Source organism: Macaca nemestrina, chromosome 16 (assembly GCF_043159975.1).
Source record: "Macaca nemestrina isolate mMacNem1 chromosome 16, mMacNem.hap1, whole genome shotgun sequence".
Taxonomy (NCBI): Eukaryota; Metazoa; Chordata; class Mammalia; order Primates; family Cercopithecidae; genus Macaca; species Macaca nemestrina.
Window position 1 is genome coordinate 3,497,955 of NC_092140.1, and position 16,575 is coordinate 3,514,529.

General features: G+C 51.4%; 1 protein-coding gene across 1 annotated transcript in view; it reads right to left on the reverse strand.

The window, feature by feature from the left end:
• LOC105485298 (collagen type IV alpha 2 chain) overlaps positions 1–16,575 on the reverse strand; it is a 198,859-nt gene that overhangs the window by 21,382 nt on the left and 160,902 nt on the right. The window contains exons 28-36 of the mRNA XM_071081045.1: positions 15,924–16,031; positions 12,434–12,655; positions 11,231–11,392; positions 9,001–9,171; positions 7,848–7,991; positions 5,224–5,346; positions 4,729–4,910; positions 1,532–1,595; positions 1,255–1,329 (exon numbers count right to left, since the gene is read on the reverse strand). Coding sequence (XP_070937146.1) covers positions 1,255–1,329; positions 1,532–1,595; positions 4,729–4,910; positions 5,224–5,346; positions 7,848–7,991; positions 9,001–9,171; positions 11,231–11,392; positions 12,434–12,655; positions 15,924–16,031 — 1,251 coding nt within the window. The remainder of the gene's footprint in view (positions 1–1,254; positions 1,330–1,531; positions 1,596–4,728; positions 4,911–5,223; positions 5,347–7,847; positions 7,992–9,000; positions 9,172–11,230; positions 11,393–12,433; positions 12,656–15,923; positions 16,032–16,575) is intronic.

Genomic DNA, 16,575 nt, shown 5'->3' on the forward strand with positions numbered 1-16,575 from the left:
TTCAAGGCAGCACCCATGCACCCCTCACTGTCTTAGGGAAAACAGGACACCCCCAGGGACGATGGGCACAGCTGGCCCCACGCTTCCACTGTGGGACCGCAGCTCTGAGATACTGTCTCCTGGTGATGGACACAGGGGAGGCTCCACTCTAAAGCCTTTCTGGCCCCAGAGTCTAACAAAAACCAAAATGTTCAAAGGGTAACACCAAAAATAATTCTTGGGTGGGGGTAGCGTCTCTTCCCTGACACATTTTCAGTTGAACACGTGAAGGCATCATTAGAGACGCATGGTAATGATGGTCCACGTTTCTGTCTTTATAAACCAAATGGCCAGAGTGATGGCCTAGGGTGGGAGACGCAGCCAGCCAAGCGTTGGATGGCTTAGCAGCACAGAGCTCCCCAGTCACTCAGGAGGAAGCCACTGGGAGCCCAGGTCACAGATAACAAAGGAGCCCGGGAGGGCTGGTAAACAGGGACGCCTATTTCCCAGCGGCAGTTCTCTGATCCTGTGCTCAACCGAACACATCTTTGCATTCCAGAGCAATTTCTAGACAAAGAACTAGCCCAGCAGTCTCCCCACTGGTCAACCGTGGACAGACTCCTTTTCTCCCACCAGGGCCAGCCCTGCAAACACCTGGGGCTCCAGCAACTTGAGCAGTGTGGGGTCCCCCCAAACGAAAATCCCCAGAAAGAAGAAAACTATCACAGGCCCCTTGAGACGTCACTGCAGGCAGGAATTTAGGAGTGGAACCTCAGTGATGCGCAGAAGGGAAGGGAGCCACTGTGCCATCCCAGCCCCTCCCAGCTCGCTCGGGCTGGTCACCTGCCTCCGTAACTCTCTTAGGCGATGGCCTGACTGCCACTCCCCCTTTCCTGGACCCTTCGCTGTTTCTGAGAAGCTCGGCTCAGCGACCACCTGCTGCACCCCCTCAGGTGTTCCGGGAGCCAGGGTGCTAGTTGGATTTTCACCAGTTACACTTTACGGGCTGCAGTGACTCTCATTCACCGAGTGTCCATTCTGGCTATTTTCAGTATCAACGAGAGACACACAGAGAGAGAAAGGCGTCTGGATTTTGCCTTCAGATTTAACTTAATTAAAACTGACGGTCTTTCTTGCACACTGGGCTTGAAAACCTCATTCTCTATCAAGTGCTTTCTGGTTGTTACCAAATTTGATCTGTTTGGCAAGTCGCGCTCCTAGACGAAGGCTCAGGGCTGTTGTTGAAGATGAAGACACGGAAAATAACTCGTGTACCTGGGATTCCAGCGGTGCCCTGCTCCCCCTTCAGGCCTGGTCTTCCTGGTAAATTTATAGTGTCCCCAATGTCACCTATTAAATGCAAAAAAGATGGCTAAGAACAGGACTTTCCACCGGGAGGCTGTGAGTTTTCCAACTTCTATTTTGTTATATTCCTAACGAGAATAATTTGCTTTAAAATACCTAACAGCACTTGCAGGTCTGATACTGGCTCACGTGCTCAGAGAGCTCTGAATCGTGGACTCCCTGTTTTCACTGGACGGGCAACACTCACCGAAATCACCGGTCGGGCCGATCTCGCCATACAGGCCTGCTCTCCCCGGGGCGCCTTTGTCACCCTAAGGACAGACACGAACCATCTTAGAAGGCTGTTAGTGAAGTCAGCTGTCACTCTGACGTTAGCTCACTTGTTTAACTACCCAGTATGCTAACAACTATACTCAAGGTGTGTGATCTCGTCATTTTGCAGAAAACTTGAGTTTTTCGGTGTGTATCATAGGCGGTTTGCTTAGCTGTTCTTTTTGTTTATTTATTTTTTTCTTTGAGACAGGATATCACTCTGTCACCCAGGCTGGAGTGCAGAAGCACAATCACAGCTCAGTGCTGCCCTGATTTCCTGGACTCAAGCCATCCTTCCGTCTCAGCCTCCTGTGCAGCTGGGATTACAGGTGTGAGCCACCAAGCCTGACTAATATTTTTTAAATTTTTAGTAGAGATGGGGTCTTGCTATGTTGCCCAGGCTGGGCTTGAATTCCTGGGTTCAAGTGATTCTCCCTCCTCTGCCTTCCAAAGTGCTGGGATTACAGGACTGAGCCACTGTGCCTGGCCTTGCTGTTCTTACGGAACTGTGAAGTGATCAAATGAAACAAGCTTGGCAACTGCATCATAATTAAGAGCCCAGGTCTCGATCCCGACGGTGTGGTGATGTCAGCAGCGGCGGTGACTCTGACCACATCCTCGCTCTGCCATGCCTCCCCGCGCACACATGGTGGACCCCATCTCGACGGCGTATTCACGCCTCATGAAAACCCTGCCAGGTGGGCACCGTTACTTCCCAGCGACAGGCAAGGGAACTGAAGCACAGACAGGTTTTGTTTAAGGTCACTCAGCCAGCAAGTGGCAGAACTGGGATTTCCATGTGGGCGGCCAGACTGCAGAACTTGCTCCCTAGATTGTAACAGAGACATGGGGCTGTGCGCTTCCATCTGTGCACAGAGGGAGACTCCTCCAGAAGGACGTAGGTGGCTGGTGAGGAGGTTGGGAAGATGCCTGGGGTGCTTGGTGGCTTCCTAGAAGCCCTAGTTTTCCTCTCCAGAGGGAGCATGAGAATTCTGGTCTGCCCTGGTGCCACGGGACTTCAGTACTACAGCATCAATGCCCCAGCATGGCCTAACATGAGTCACTGCAGTATTAACATAGCCAGGCTGGGCACGCTGGCGCAAGCCTAGAATCCCAGCACTTTGGGAGGCCGAGGCAGGTGGACTGCCTGAGGTCAGGAGTTCAAGACCAGCCCGGCCAACATGATGAAACCCTGTCTCTATTAAAAATACAAAATTAGCTGGGCGTGGTGGTGCATGCCTGTAATTCCAGCTACTTGGGAGGCTGTGGCAGGAGAATCGCTTGAACCAGGAGGCAGTGGTTGCAGTGAGCCGAGATCACGCCATTGCACTCCAGTCTGGGTGACAGAGTGAGACTGTCTCAAAAAAAAAAAAAAAAAAGCTCCTTTGTTGGAGGAAGGGGGAGGGTATCCACAGGTACCTTTGTTTAGATAATGCTCTATTTTTCTTTCTCAAAGTTTACTTTTCTGAGGCATAACTTACAGTAATGTCCACTCATCTTAAATGCACAGCTCAGTGCATGTGAACTCGTGTGTCACTGAAAGACACAGAACAGTCAGCACTCTATGATAACCCCACCTAAAGCTGCCGTGCTCCCAATACCCCATCAAACAGCCTTGTCAGTTCTTGAACTGCACATCAATGAAACTGAATCATGTGTCCTTTGCTGTTTCTGGTTTATTTTGTTCAACATAAAGTTTGGAAATGAAGTTAGGTTGTTGGATTTTACCAAGAATTCTCATTTATTGCTGCATATGGAGATAAAATGCACAGATAATGCTGTGTCTGGTCAGAATATACCATGTTCATTTATTCTTTTCCCTGTTGGTGGACATTTGGGCTGTTTTCTAGTTTCGAGCAGTTATGAATAAAGGTCCTTTGGACGTTGTTGGAGGTGTCTTTGGTAGACACAGGCATCTTTCTTTTTTTTTTTTTTTTTGAGATTGAGTCTTGCTTTGTCACCCAAGCTGGAGTGCAATGGCGCAGTCTCGGCTCACTGCAACCTCCGCTTCCTGGGTTCCAGCGATTCTTCTGCCTCGGCCTCCCTAGTAGCTGGGATTATGAGTGTGCACCACCAAATCCAGCTAATTTTTTATATTTTTGGTAGAGACGGGGTTTCACCATGTTGGCCAGGGTAGTCTCGACCTCCTGATCTCAAGTGATCTGCCTGCCTTGGCTTTCCAAAGTGCTGGGATTATAGGCAAGAGCCACCACAACTGGCTGGCATCTTTCTTTTTTAAAGTGACCTGAATAGCACACACAGACTGTCTAGAAGATCCTCTCAGCTGCAGATTTTGGGAGTGAGGGGAGGAAGACTCCTGAAGAATTCTGTACACCAAGGTGGGCCAGACACACAGGCAGGCCCTGGCCTGCCACTAAGGGTTCACACCAAGGGGCCCAGACCTTCTGATCTGCTCCAAATGTGCCCATCCCCCTGGGAACGCCAGCTGCGGGCTGGGGACTGTGAGAGTACACTATCCTTACATGAAAGAGGCTAGAAATGGAATTCTAGGAAATGCAATCTATGGGGAGCCACGCTATGCTATGTTATATACACTGTTTATACAGCACTCAAGAAAACTGCAAGGTAGCTACTGCCTTCATTCCGCAGCTGAGGGAGAAGGTGTGGAGAAGAGAGCCCTGCCCAGGGTCAGGGCCATCATTGTCACCATCACAACAGGGTGTGTGGCCCACGTCAAGTGCTCAACAGACATCTGCTGAACAAAGGCTGAGTGGATGGCGGCCCGGATGGGAAGCCAGGCTGCCCGGCCCCAGGTCTACACTGTGATTCAGCCATGGGCTCTCAGGCCTGGTGTCACTGATGTGCTCAATTTCAGAGCTCCGATCCCTGAAAATTCAAGTTTTCTTCTCTCAAGGACCCCATAAAAATGCAGACAACATGCTTCACCCAGCACAAGCCCACAGAAGGGCCACAGCAGCTGGGTGGCCTCACACCACATCCGCACAGTGTCCACGTGCAGCAGCTCCTTACAGGGCTGTGTGGACCGCGCCAAGCCTGAGGCTGCCCTGAACCTGCCGCTGACACTCTCACCCTAGCAAATGCCAGACCAAAGCATGTTCATTAACAAGCAAAGGGGAGAGGAGCTCACAGAACAAGGGGAGTTCCACTCACCCGGCTTCCTATGAATCCTGGGAACCCTGTAATTCCAGGGGGGCCAGCCACCCCAGGGAATCCTGGCAAACCAGGGATGCCCGGGGCTCCGATGTCTCCCTTGACTCCTTTGATGTGGCCGGGCCTCCCAGGCAGCCCAGGGATTCCTGACAGTCCCGGGATGCCTGGCATTCCTTGGATACCTGCAGGAAGACCCTGGTGTGTAACACTCTGGTGAGGACGCAGCACCTGCCCTCCCGAAGTTTTCAATGTTGCAGCCTGGATGCATTCTGCTATCCTAAGTGCTGCAAATCTTAAGATGGGAAAGCGAGGTTACTCAGGCATCAGAGAACAACCCTGCATGGGCTGTGGACAAACGGGGTGCCCAGAGACGAAAAGCACGAAGAAAGCCAGGTGTAGGGCACGGGCGTCTCTGGGGACGGAGAGCAGCAGGAGCTGGGGCAGGCTGGGGTAGCAGGGACTAGGGGACCCCTGACTGCAGGTCAGAAGACTCACCTTTTGCGCCCAGGTATCCTTTCAGTCCCATAGGCCCTTCGTCTCCTTTCTCTCCTTTAATGTCTTTCATTCCTGGCAGGATGATGGGAGGTGGTCCTGGGGGCCCAGGGTCGCCTCGGCTGCCTGGAAGGGAATAGAGTGCTGTCATTTTCTGGGGGCTCCAGACCATGCAGGAGAACACAGGTGGAGACCTGGTCCCTGAGGCACGGGGGCTGCGCGTCTCCCGCAAGCGGGGAAGCCTCGGAGAGAGACCGGGGCGCCGGAGAAGCCTCTCCTGTGTCCATCGGAGTAGTCGGAGTTGGGGGCGGCTCCAGGGTCCTGGGCCTGGGGCCGGAGTCACTGAGCACACAGCACCACAGTGGGTGGATGTGCCTGCCAGCGACGCAGAGGGAGCGGTCAAGGCCAGTGCGGCTTCCAGAGGATGTTTTGTGACAAGGTCATTTTGTCATGTGTGCTCCGACGGGACTGTGATGGACCTCGGTCACAAGTAGGAAGGCCCATGAGGAGGGTGCCAGCTCCGTGCCCTCCTGTAGGCACCTTCACAGGGAGGAGAAGCATGGAAGGGACGTCCTGGGGGCGTTCTGAGGAGCTGAGGAATTCCAGGAGGGGAGGGGCCCGGAGCTGCAGGTGGGGCGGGAAACTGTGCTAGTTCAGGCTGGGGATGCCCCGGAATCCATCCTCATTGGAGGAGTGAGTGAAATCCGGCTGAGTGAAAATAACTGAGTTTCATTCTCTAAGCATTTACTGTGTATTCAGTACTTGGCTAGAGGCGGATGGGATCAAAACCATAAATTGGTCCTGACCCCACAGAGCATGCCCACCAGTGGAGGGACAGACACCTCCACGGTTAACTTCACCCCAAGGAGGCTCGAGGAAATGATTACAGTGGAGCTGAAAATTACTTAATCTTAAAATGCCATTTTTTTTTTTTTTTTTTTTTGCGTGAAATAGCCTGAAATCTCTGTTAACATGAAGACTATTTGAAAACGCAAGTGTGAGTAAAAATCTTAACAAAAGTGAGCACCCAAGATTGCAATTTTTATTTTGCTGAAAATCTGTAAAAGCTGTAACTCTGGAGAGTAATTAAGATTTTCTAAAACAGCTTATTGGGCCGGGCGCGGTGGCTCATGCCTGTAATCCCAGCACTTTGGGAGGCCGAGGCAGGTGGATCACGAGGTCAGGAGATGGAGACCACCCTGGCTAACACAGTGAAACCCCGTCTCTACTAAAAATAGAAAAAATTAGCCGGGCATGGCGGCGGGCGCCTGTAGTCCCAGCTACACGGGAGGCTGAGGCAGGAGAATGGCGTGAACCCGGGAGGCGGAGCTTGCAGTGAGCCGAGATCGCGCCACTGCACTCCAGCCTGGGCGACAGAGCGAGACTCCGTCTCAAAACAAAAAAAAAAAACCCGCTTATTGATGTATAATTTATATGCCCTACAACTCACTCCAGTAAAGAGAACAGTTACATAACTGCAGTGTATTCACAGAACTGTGCACGAGCAGCACTATCTAACTTGAGAATACTTTATCCCAGAAAATGAAACCCTGGAACCACTGACAGCCATTCCCTAATTCTCCCCTAACCCTCAGCTTTAGGAAACTGCGAACCTACTTTTCATTTCCGTAAATTTGCTTACTGTGGACATCTCATATACACGCGGTCAGACGACACGTGGTGCAGTGTTCTCAAGGCCTGCCCACGCGCCATGTCTGAGAGTCCCATCCTTCTGCAGCACCGCATGTGCCCCTGCACAGCGCTGCCGTATTTTACTCATCCATTCATCAGTCGATGCATTTTCAGGCTGTTTCCAATTATGGCTGCTATGAAGGATGCTGCTATGAAGGATGCTGCCATGAGCATTTGTGTCCCCATTTTTGTCTGTACCTATGTTTTCAATGATCTTCATCTAGGAGTAGAACTTCTGGGTAACTCTATGTTTAGTTTTATAATTAACTGCCAAACTGTTTTGCACACTGACCGCAGCGTTTTACACTCCTGCCGGCAGCCTATGAAGGTTCCCATTTCTCCACCTCCTCACCAACACTCACTCTCAGTCATTAAGTTTTTAGAGACCACTGTGATTATTTCAGAACAAAAGCATCTGAACAGAAGTCACGAAAATGTGACTTCTTAGTAATAAACTCAATGAACGAGCGGCCTGACCTGGGGGGTCTTGAGATGCCTGTCCGCGTGGGGTTTGAACCCACCTCATGTGTGGCCCGCGTTCTCTCTGGCACTGTGTTACATGCTTCCACTTGGAAAGCTGTGTCCTCCTGTACCGGATGGCACTCCCTTCTCTTGGAACTCATCTGTTCCCTGCTTTTCACCAGCCCCCCTTTATGTTTACCACAATATACTCATGGTGGAATATGTTTTCATGACATACTTGGTTCTTAGCGATGCCATCATTTTGGTTCTCAAGAGTTTCCTTTGGTTAGGATTATTCCCTTATCACATGGTCAGTGTGTTGAGGCAGGGATAAAGCCTTTGAGTTTTTGTTAGTTCATTTTGTTTGTTTCATCTAGCTTAGGGTTCCTGGACGCATGGGTTTTCAAAAATTCATTCTGGGCAATGTCACGCCACCACGAAAGGGTTAGGAGGATGTTAAGAGAGGGACATACCTTTAAAACCTGGCTCACCAGCCAGACCCTTCAGACCGGGTATTCCGAAAAATCCAGCCTCGCCTTTGCTCCCTGGAAACCCGGGTCTCCCTTTGAGTCCAGGCATGCCTTGGAAACCATCCATCCCAGGTGAGCCTCTCTCTCCTTCAGAGGAAAAGAGAAAAGTGCTGGGTTAGACATGAATAAAACACATGGGACATTTTAATCTCACGTCTCTGTAACGTTTTGGCAATGTGACTCAAGTAAGAAGATTCTGAACCTAAAACAGGGATTTCCGGGGACACCATCTTCTGAGCAACTCTCTCTGTTGATCTCTGCTATTAACAGACAGTATTCCAGAGTCAGCCTGTCTTCAGACCAGACACTGGCAACAAGGAAACACACAAAGGTCAGGCAGGAAGACTAGGAGGGAAATCTGAAGGTGATGCAGGTCCACTGGCCCACAGGCCCATCAAGACAAAGGCAGAGGGACGCGCTGGAAAGGAAGGCAGCAGCAACACTGCACCTGGCACGGAAACGCGACACAGGACCATGGAAAGGCAGACCAATGTCTCCAGCAACGTAAGGACAGACCAAGGTGTCTCCAGCAACCGAAAGACAGACCCATATGTCTCCAGTAATGGAAAGACCAACCCATGTGTCTCCAGCAACGGAAGGACAGAACTGTGTGTCTCTAGCAATGTTCACGGCTGGAGGGCTCTGCTTCTAGACTGGCCTGCTTGTGCTGAAATAAACCTATCCCTGTAACCAACTACTTTGCTTTGCTTTGGTTTCAAATTACCAAATAACCTCTGGATCTGAATCCAGGCTCCTGAGTGGACCTCTCCACACATCTCCCTGTGTGTGGTCATATTTAAAGTAAGACGGTCACATTTACAGTAAGATGATGCTTCCCAGGCAAGAGCAGTTTGTCTTGGCAAATTCATAAACTGGCTTTGTCAGGCACGTTGGTCCCACCAGCGTCTAAGCAGCATTAACCAGCCGTCCTGGGGCTGCTGTCTCCTGGGTCAGGAGAGTCCCAAGGCCTCCAATCTGCAGACGTGTGAGGCCAGCCCCGCGGCCCACAGAGGTGCCCAGCAGAGCTGTCTCAGGTCAGAGTTTATCAGACCCAACCTCCCCGCAAAGTGATTCCTGGTCACAGTCACACAATTACCTTTTAGCCCGGGGGTCCCAGGCATTCCATCAATTCCTTTAAATCCAGGGCTTCCTGGATGGCCTCGCTCCCCTGCCAAGCCAGCATCTCCTCTGTCACCAGAGACCCCTTTCATGCCCACAGGGCCAGGAGCGCCTATGTCCCCAGGGTCCCCTCTATCTCCAGGCAGACCTGTCGGGAAGAGGAGCAAATCAAAGAGGGTGGACAAACACACACACAGAGGAAATCTCTCTTCTGCTTTTACAGCAGAAAGAACATCATTTTACTTTTGAGTGTTCGGTAAGAAAAGCTTCTTGGAAGGAAAGTGGAACGCCGCCATGTTGGGGTGAGTTTCCAAAGTGTGGCCTGAGCGGGACCCTGGGGCTGGCCTTTCAGGAGAAGTCTTTATCTGGAGGTTGAGGCTGTGCTGGGGGGTGCCAGCCAACATGGCTTTCCCACTGCATCCTTCAGAAGCCAAGGGACGAAGCTGTTTGGATGCTGATGTGAGCGGGGGGCCCTGGTCACTGGGGCTAGTCAAGAGCTGGCCTGTTCCTCGCAAACATCACTGGCTCCAGCCCGGAGTTAGTCTGGGGGACCCTCCAGCTGCCCACTGGCTGCCGCTGCCTCTTTGGTCTCCGTGCTCCCATCTCACCAGTGCCACTGTCGTGAGCCTGGCAGCTCCCAGCCCATAGCTGTCCTCGCGCCTCCCCCGACTCCAAGCCGTCCGAGGACTGCCTGCTGGGTCCCTAAAATCCCTTCTTAATGCATTTCTCTGTTAAAAACTCCCAAAAGCCCACTCTGCCTGGGGGCTGTAACTCCTCAGCTCCAGCATTCACTCCTCCCAACCTTCGGCTCAATCTTCCCATCCAAACCCCCAGCCCCCCCCATACCAGGTTCTTTTCCCCAGCCGGTTTGGGGGATCACAGGCTCCAAAGTGTTCCCTGGGCAATCCTGCCTCTGCTGGGGTGGTCCTCCTTTCCTAGAGCGCACCCTGCATTCGAGTCCCAGCCTTCTCTCCTGCTGGTGCCAGGTACTTCTCCCCTTGGGCTTGCTCTGACCTGCCTGTCCCCGCCTCCTCTGGGTCACTGGGGGCCGCGTGGCCTGGTCACTCTGCTGGCTTGCCCAGGGCAAGTGGGAGCCTTTTAATGTGTGTGTCTCTCTCCCCACATAAAGTGTAGGCTTTAGTTCAGGACAGGCTTTCCCATGGGTCTCGTAAGCACCACATGAGGCTGTGTTCAGCTGATTCTCAGTAGTTGAGAACCAGCACTGCCCTGTCAATACTGAGATAGGAGCCTGAACCTCTGGTTCAGGTTTGCTACCCCAGGAAGCCAGTGGCTAGTGCGGCAATGGGGGAGTGAGCCCTGCCTGAGTCCAGCCCCCAGCTCTTGGACACAGGCGAGGCCCCACATGGGGGAAGCCAGTGTGCGTCTTCCAGTGGTGCGGCAGTTCCCTAGAAAGACCTGCTAAGGTCCTGGACAAAGTTGTCGCCTGACTGGCAAACCACAGAAGTATGCTAAGACTGAGAGTTTCTAGATTGTGGTCCATGGAGACCACTCCTTACTAAGCAATTGCATCTTTCCCACTTTTCAGTTACAGTGTCCTTTGGTGACATAAGACACTTCCTTAAAAAGCTGTTTTTCTGGACAAAACAAAAAGGTGGGAACGTGTATTGATTCCTCCAACCTGCACTGACAGTTTCACTGGACCATGAAGTGTGGAAGTCTGGGAAACTGGCTGTGCTGAGTGCTGGGAGGGTGGCCTGGCCAGTGGTGGGTGATGCCCATGGATGCTGTGCCCTGCTGTCTTCCGGGCCACCTCTGCCACCTGCCTTGGCCTGTGTGTGGTGGGCATGCAGCTGAGGCTCCCCTCCCTGCTACTCTGCTCCAGCCTCCCCACCCCAGTTTTCCACCTGCTTCCAACCCACACCTGCACTTTCATAAAACAATTTCTCCTCTCCACATCAGAGCGGCGATTCTGAACTTTTGCAGTGGGAATTTCTTCCTTTTTCTTTTTTCCTGATGAAACCTCCCCTAGATCCTTAATATACATAACAGGAACAGAGGATGAGCCGATGTCTCCAGCTGTTTATGTCTCCTTGTTAGGCGAAATACATGTTCTGGTTTGGGAACCCCTGCAGCTCTTAAGGGGTTCCATGGAACAGAGTTTGAGAGCTCCACAGAGAAGGCACTGCTAGTTCTCTTGGCAGGACCAGTGAGGACCCTACTCGTTTATGGGAGGGCTGGAGTCTTACCTTCAAGACCTGGGATTCCTGGCAGCCCCAAGGGCCCCTCTTGGCCAGGAGCTCCTGGGAATCCGTGCTGTCCTGGAGGCCCGGACAGGCCTGGCTGGCCGGAAGGTCCCGGGAGGCCCGGCTGGCCCTTCAGCCCTGGCATCCCAGGCATCCCTTGACTTCCTGCGGGAATCAGAGACAAGAGCTGTAGGGGCCGACTCTGGACTGTTCGTCACAGACAGCATCTCCCTCCACACACTCATTCTGTTAAAAGAGTACTTCATGCTTTTCTGGACTCTAGAGAATCAGGAAAATGCAAAGAAGTATAAAGGATAAAATCAAGGTAACACACACCATCACTCAGGGATAATGACTACCACTGGGCATTTCCTTCCTGCTCTTTTCCATTCCTACAAATAACTAGACACTGGCAGAGTGGACATGGCACAATAAGTACAGTTTTAACCCAGTTTTCTTCACTTGACTATATTTTGAACACTGTGCCACATTTAAAAATAGTCTTTGAAACATTTAAATAACTACATGAATAAAACTCTATCACTGGAGACATTTAATGTATTCCATCCCCACTTCTTTCACCCAGTGTGAACACCTGCTGTCCACGGCATCATCTTTCATTAAAGCTTGGGGCCGGGGTTCCCAAAGCCGATTTGGCATCAGTTGAACCCTTAAAGTCACCGGGTGCCTTGTCACTCATGAAACGTGGGTGCTCTGTCTACTTTGATAGAGATACATTGATAACATTGTAAACAACATTAACACATTTAAAAAAAAGTATTAAGTTTTACACCAATAAAATTGCATTTCAGATTATTCCTATTTTCCTTCTTCACCTCTGACTAAGCATGGTCAGGCCCATCATCTTTTCCTCATACCAACTGTACAGATTCTGCCAAGGAAACCGGTGAGCCTGTCACGGCCCCCGTCACGGCCAGGCATATGCAACTTGACAACAGATTACATCAGTTAATCCACACCTGTCAAAGTTCTCAGATGGCCAGACTGCACCAACTACCGCAGGTATCACGGTGTTGTCACAGACTCTTTCTAAAGGAGCACTGGAAGGTCATGGGAGAAGATACGCATGGCTGGCACCATAGGGTACTGTTGCTTCCTACCAAATGCCCTGGAAGGGATTGGGGTCGCCCTTGGAGGCCCTGTGCAGCTGGGATGGGGCCCCTGGCTCCCCGATGGGGCACTTACCTCTGAATCCAGGGGGGCCTCTGTCTCCGGGAAGGCCTTTAAACCCAGGCTGTCCAGGCACACCAGCATCTCCCCGTGGCCCGGGCTGGGCTCCCAGGACTTCTCCAGGAAGGCCCCTGTCCCCAGGGGGCCCGTCTGGCCCTGGCAGGCCGATGGGACCTGGGGGTCCATCTGGGCCAGGGAGGCCCACCGCACCTTTGGATCCTCGGGGTCCTATGAACCCTGAAAGGAAACATGGGTGGGCCCCAAACCACAAGTTAGCATGGTGACGTTCTAAGAGAAGTGTCAAAAAGAGGCTGGAAACAGCAAACGTTTGGCTATGGGGTCCTCAGAAGGCATTCCTCAGCTCGAGCCCTTGTCCCTGTGGCCCTTCTTGGAACCTACAACCTTTGCCACGTTGTTCTGTTGGTTACGTTTCTTCTGCTTCCCCCGCCATCCAGCCCCCAGCCCTAAAACTGAGCGAAGGTGGACAAGCCCTTAAGAATGCCTCCTCGGACCCAGATTTGCATAATTCATGGGTTCCCCTGCTTTGCCAATAAGAACAGCTTTTTGTAGGACCTTCTAGGTTGTGGTGAGTGAGGAACAGCGAAATCCCAGGGAGGCAGGAACGAGCAGGGCCATCAAAGCCAAAATGCTGCCTGACGTAACATCTCCCTGGTAGAAACCCATCACTGTCAGTTTGGAAACGCTTCAAAGAGGACCGACACCCCTCTGTTGTATGGACCATGAAAATCACCAAGCCCCATCTGTGGATGGAGGGAAGGTGGCTGTCCTGTGTCTCTTGTGGCTGCCACTGGATAAAATGATCTCATAGGTCACTTCGTTTTTCGGTGCAGTCAGCCCTGACGTGGCCTCAGAATGAACTCCCATAGCTGACAGTCACGCTGTGCTCAGAACGAAAGGCTTCTGAGGTCACCACCCCCACTGTGCATGCAGGAGAGAAGCCTGCAACGATGAGACTGGCAGGTGATTCTGTGGGACAGGATCAAGCACACGACAGGCTCGGCACTCCTACGTATGGATATGGAAAAGGGAACGTTCTCTGTGTTCTCTGGGGTGTATCCCACCAAAAAGATCCAATAAGCAGGGCCTTGGGCCCTCGTGGGCCTGTACAGCCATCCCCGCCTGTGAGCTGGGAGTGACTGGAACACAGAATAAAGGATCTGGATTAACCTGATGTTAATCAGCTAGACCGTACTCAGAGTTTTAACGGTGTGATTTACTCACAATGAAGAGACATGACTTTCCCTGGCAATGTTACAAACTGTACCCGGGGAGCCGTGTGCTTGGGTGTGCACGTGTGGGTCTTAGATCTGGAACAGACTCTCTCTGATTTTTGCAATCCTTGAATTGGGCGTTTTATCCTCTTCTGCATGTGGCGACAGAAGTGCAGTATATTTCAGCACCATAAAAAGTGACGTGCGTTTCAGAAACCGGTCAGTTCCTCAATCACCACCCACCCCCGGCCTGCCTCAGCCTCCCTGTTCATGACGTAAGGGCTCACATTTGATGGTGGAACAGGCTCCCAACTCACGTGGGCAACTGTCCAAATTGCCTGACAATGGGCACATCCCATCCATTCCCCGCTACAGGGGAGCCCCGTATGGCGTTCACACACACATGGCTGTGCACTCCAATCATAATTACCAGAGAACTTTCATACTCACAGCAGGAAAATGTTCAAGAATTATCATCCTCCTCTCAAAATCATGAATGCTTAAACTTAGTATATATGAAATCATGAGAGTGGCAATGTTGCACTTCTAAAATACTAAATAAATACCACCAGAGACCCAGCCCCGGGGCAGAGGCACGGAGACTTCCTTTGCTTCACTCGAATGCAGAGCTGTTTTGACCAGGGTCTTGATACACACACAGAAAGTCTGCTTCCCAATTTTGAAAAACATGGAGAAACCATCATAGGAAAGGAAACAGGGTCGGGGTTTGGAACAATCCCTATGGGCTGCAGCACAAAATTCAGAAAGATACCATCTATCAGGGACTGACAGACACTTCTGCACTGAGGCTTAAACCAGCTATCTGAGTGGAGAGCAGGGGAGGGGCAGGGTTCAGTCAGTCTTCACTGGGAACATCTGCAGGATGCTCAACCGAAGGGTGCAACAGTCCTGACGTTCTGTGTGATATTCCAGATATGGGGAGCGCTTTATTCAGTTTCTAGAGCCCAGCTGGAAAGGAATCCTGAAAAGTGGGGGTCCTAGAAGGTTGCTTAGAATTCCAATGGCATGGAAAGATGTCATTACAAGAAAGTGTGTGTTCCCGGGGTCAGTTCTGCCTGTTCATGAGACGTCTGTGGGAGATGTGGCCCCTCTCTCAGGGTGTGTGGTTACGAGGAAGTCAACTGTGTGGCTCAGGAACAGCCCAGTGAGAACTCTCTGGGAGGTAGGCTGTATTCCAGGGAGGAACTTTCCAGCAACAAGAGGGTTCCAATGTGCCACAGGTTCTAGGTGACAAGCGAGATTCCAGCAGAGGCTGGAAGAACCTGCCCAGGACCCTGTGGAAGGATGTTTCATCTTGGGTGGAAAGTTGTCCATAATGGCTTCCATGGTTTCACTAGACACACACTATTGAAGACGTGTGTGGCCGGGTGCAGTGGCTCACGCCTGTCATCCCAGCACTTTGGCAGGCCGAGGCGGGCAGATCACCTAATGCCAGGAGTTCAAGACCAGCCTGGCCAATATGGTGAAACCCCAGTCTCTACTGAAAATACAAAAACCAGCCAGGTGTGGTGGCATATGCCTGTAATCCCAGCTACTTGGGAGGCTGAGGCAGGAGAGTGGCTTGAACCCTGGAGGTGCAGGTTGCAGTGAGCTGAGATTGTGCCATTGCACTCCAGCCTGGGTGACAGAGTGAGACTCCATTTCATAAAAAAAAAAAAAAAAAAAAAGACGTGCATGCCCCTGCAGTCAAGGCAGTGCCACCACACTCATGCACATCGCCTGTGGCACAACTGCAGGACACCTACATCTGTGGACGCCAGGCTGCATTCCAGAGCACACTGACATGCAAGTGGGTGCTCCTCACCAGAGCTGGTTAAGGGAAACCTCGTTTTCCTCCACATACAGATTAATGCCTTAAGCTCTTGCAGCCACATCGTGAGAGGGCTATTTATGCCTTTAAGGGTTCTCTCAGGAGAGGATAACTTTGTGTTGCCTTTAGAACGTTTAATATTAATCATGATTAACACTGAGGACATACCCGGGAGACAGGTGTTGTGGAGGACAGCCATTCTGCAACACCTGTCTCCTTTTCCCTGCAAGATCTGTTAGGCAGCTTCTGCAAAAAGCCAGTACAATATCAGTGACGAAAAATCAAGAATTTCTAATCTCCCAAGGACAAATGCAAAAGTTGTCAAGTATCTGTCAAAACAGTTTCTACAAACTGGAAGATAATAGAGCTGGATGCTGACGAACCACACACAGGTCCCCGCCCTGGAACCCAGGGGCTGAATGGGGGTCTGATCTCAACTCACCTGGGGGTCCTGGGAACCCTTCACGACCTGGGTCTCCTGGCAAACCCTTGGGCCCTGGTCCTCCATCAGCTCCTGAGAAGCCTGGGATTCCTCGAAGGCCTTTGGCACCTAAACACCCAAATAAACCACAGACCACATCAGGTCCCACGAGGATAAATGGGTGTGGTCATGCTTGGCATCTGACTTAATGTGGATCTCATGAAACTGGGAAATAACGGGGCTGGGGGGAATGTCAGCCTAAAACAGCACCTCCAGGCTTACAGAATGATTTTCAGTGTTTAAAATCCTGTTTACGGACTGGAACCATAATAATAATAATATCCAATATTTACAGTGCTCTAAATGAGGGCTTTGGCGGTGGGGTCAGAATGCCTGGTTGTAAATTTTGGCCCTACCTATTCTATCCATTCGACCACTGACAACTTTCTGTGCCTCAGTCTCCTCATCTGTAAAGTGGGGAGAATGACTGCCTGCTTCATGGGGACGCCATGAGGACTATGAGTTGACTCTTCTCAAACACTTGAACCCTGCTTGGCCCAGTGTGTGGGCTCTAGAAGTGTTTTCTGATAATTGAAGGGCTGAGGTTCCTCACCAATGTCACAAAACCCAACTGCCACGCTTTTTCATCCCCGTTCCTGGAGTCTGGGGAAGG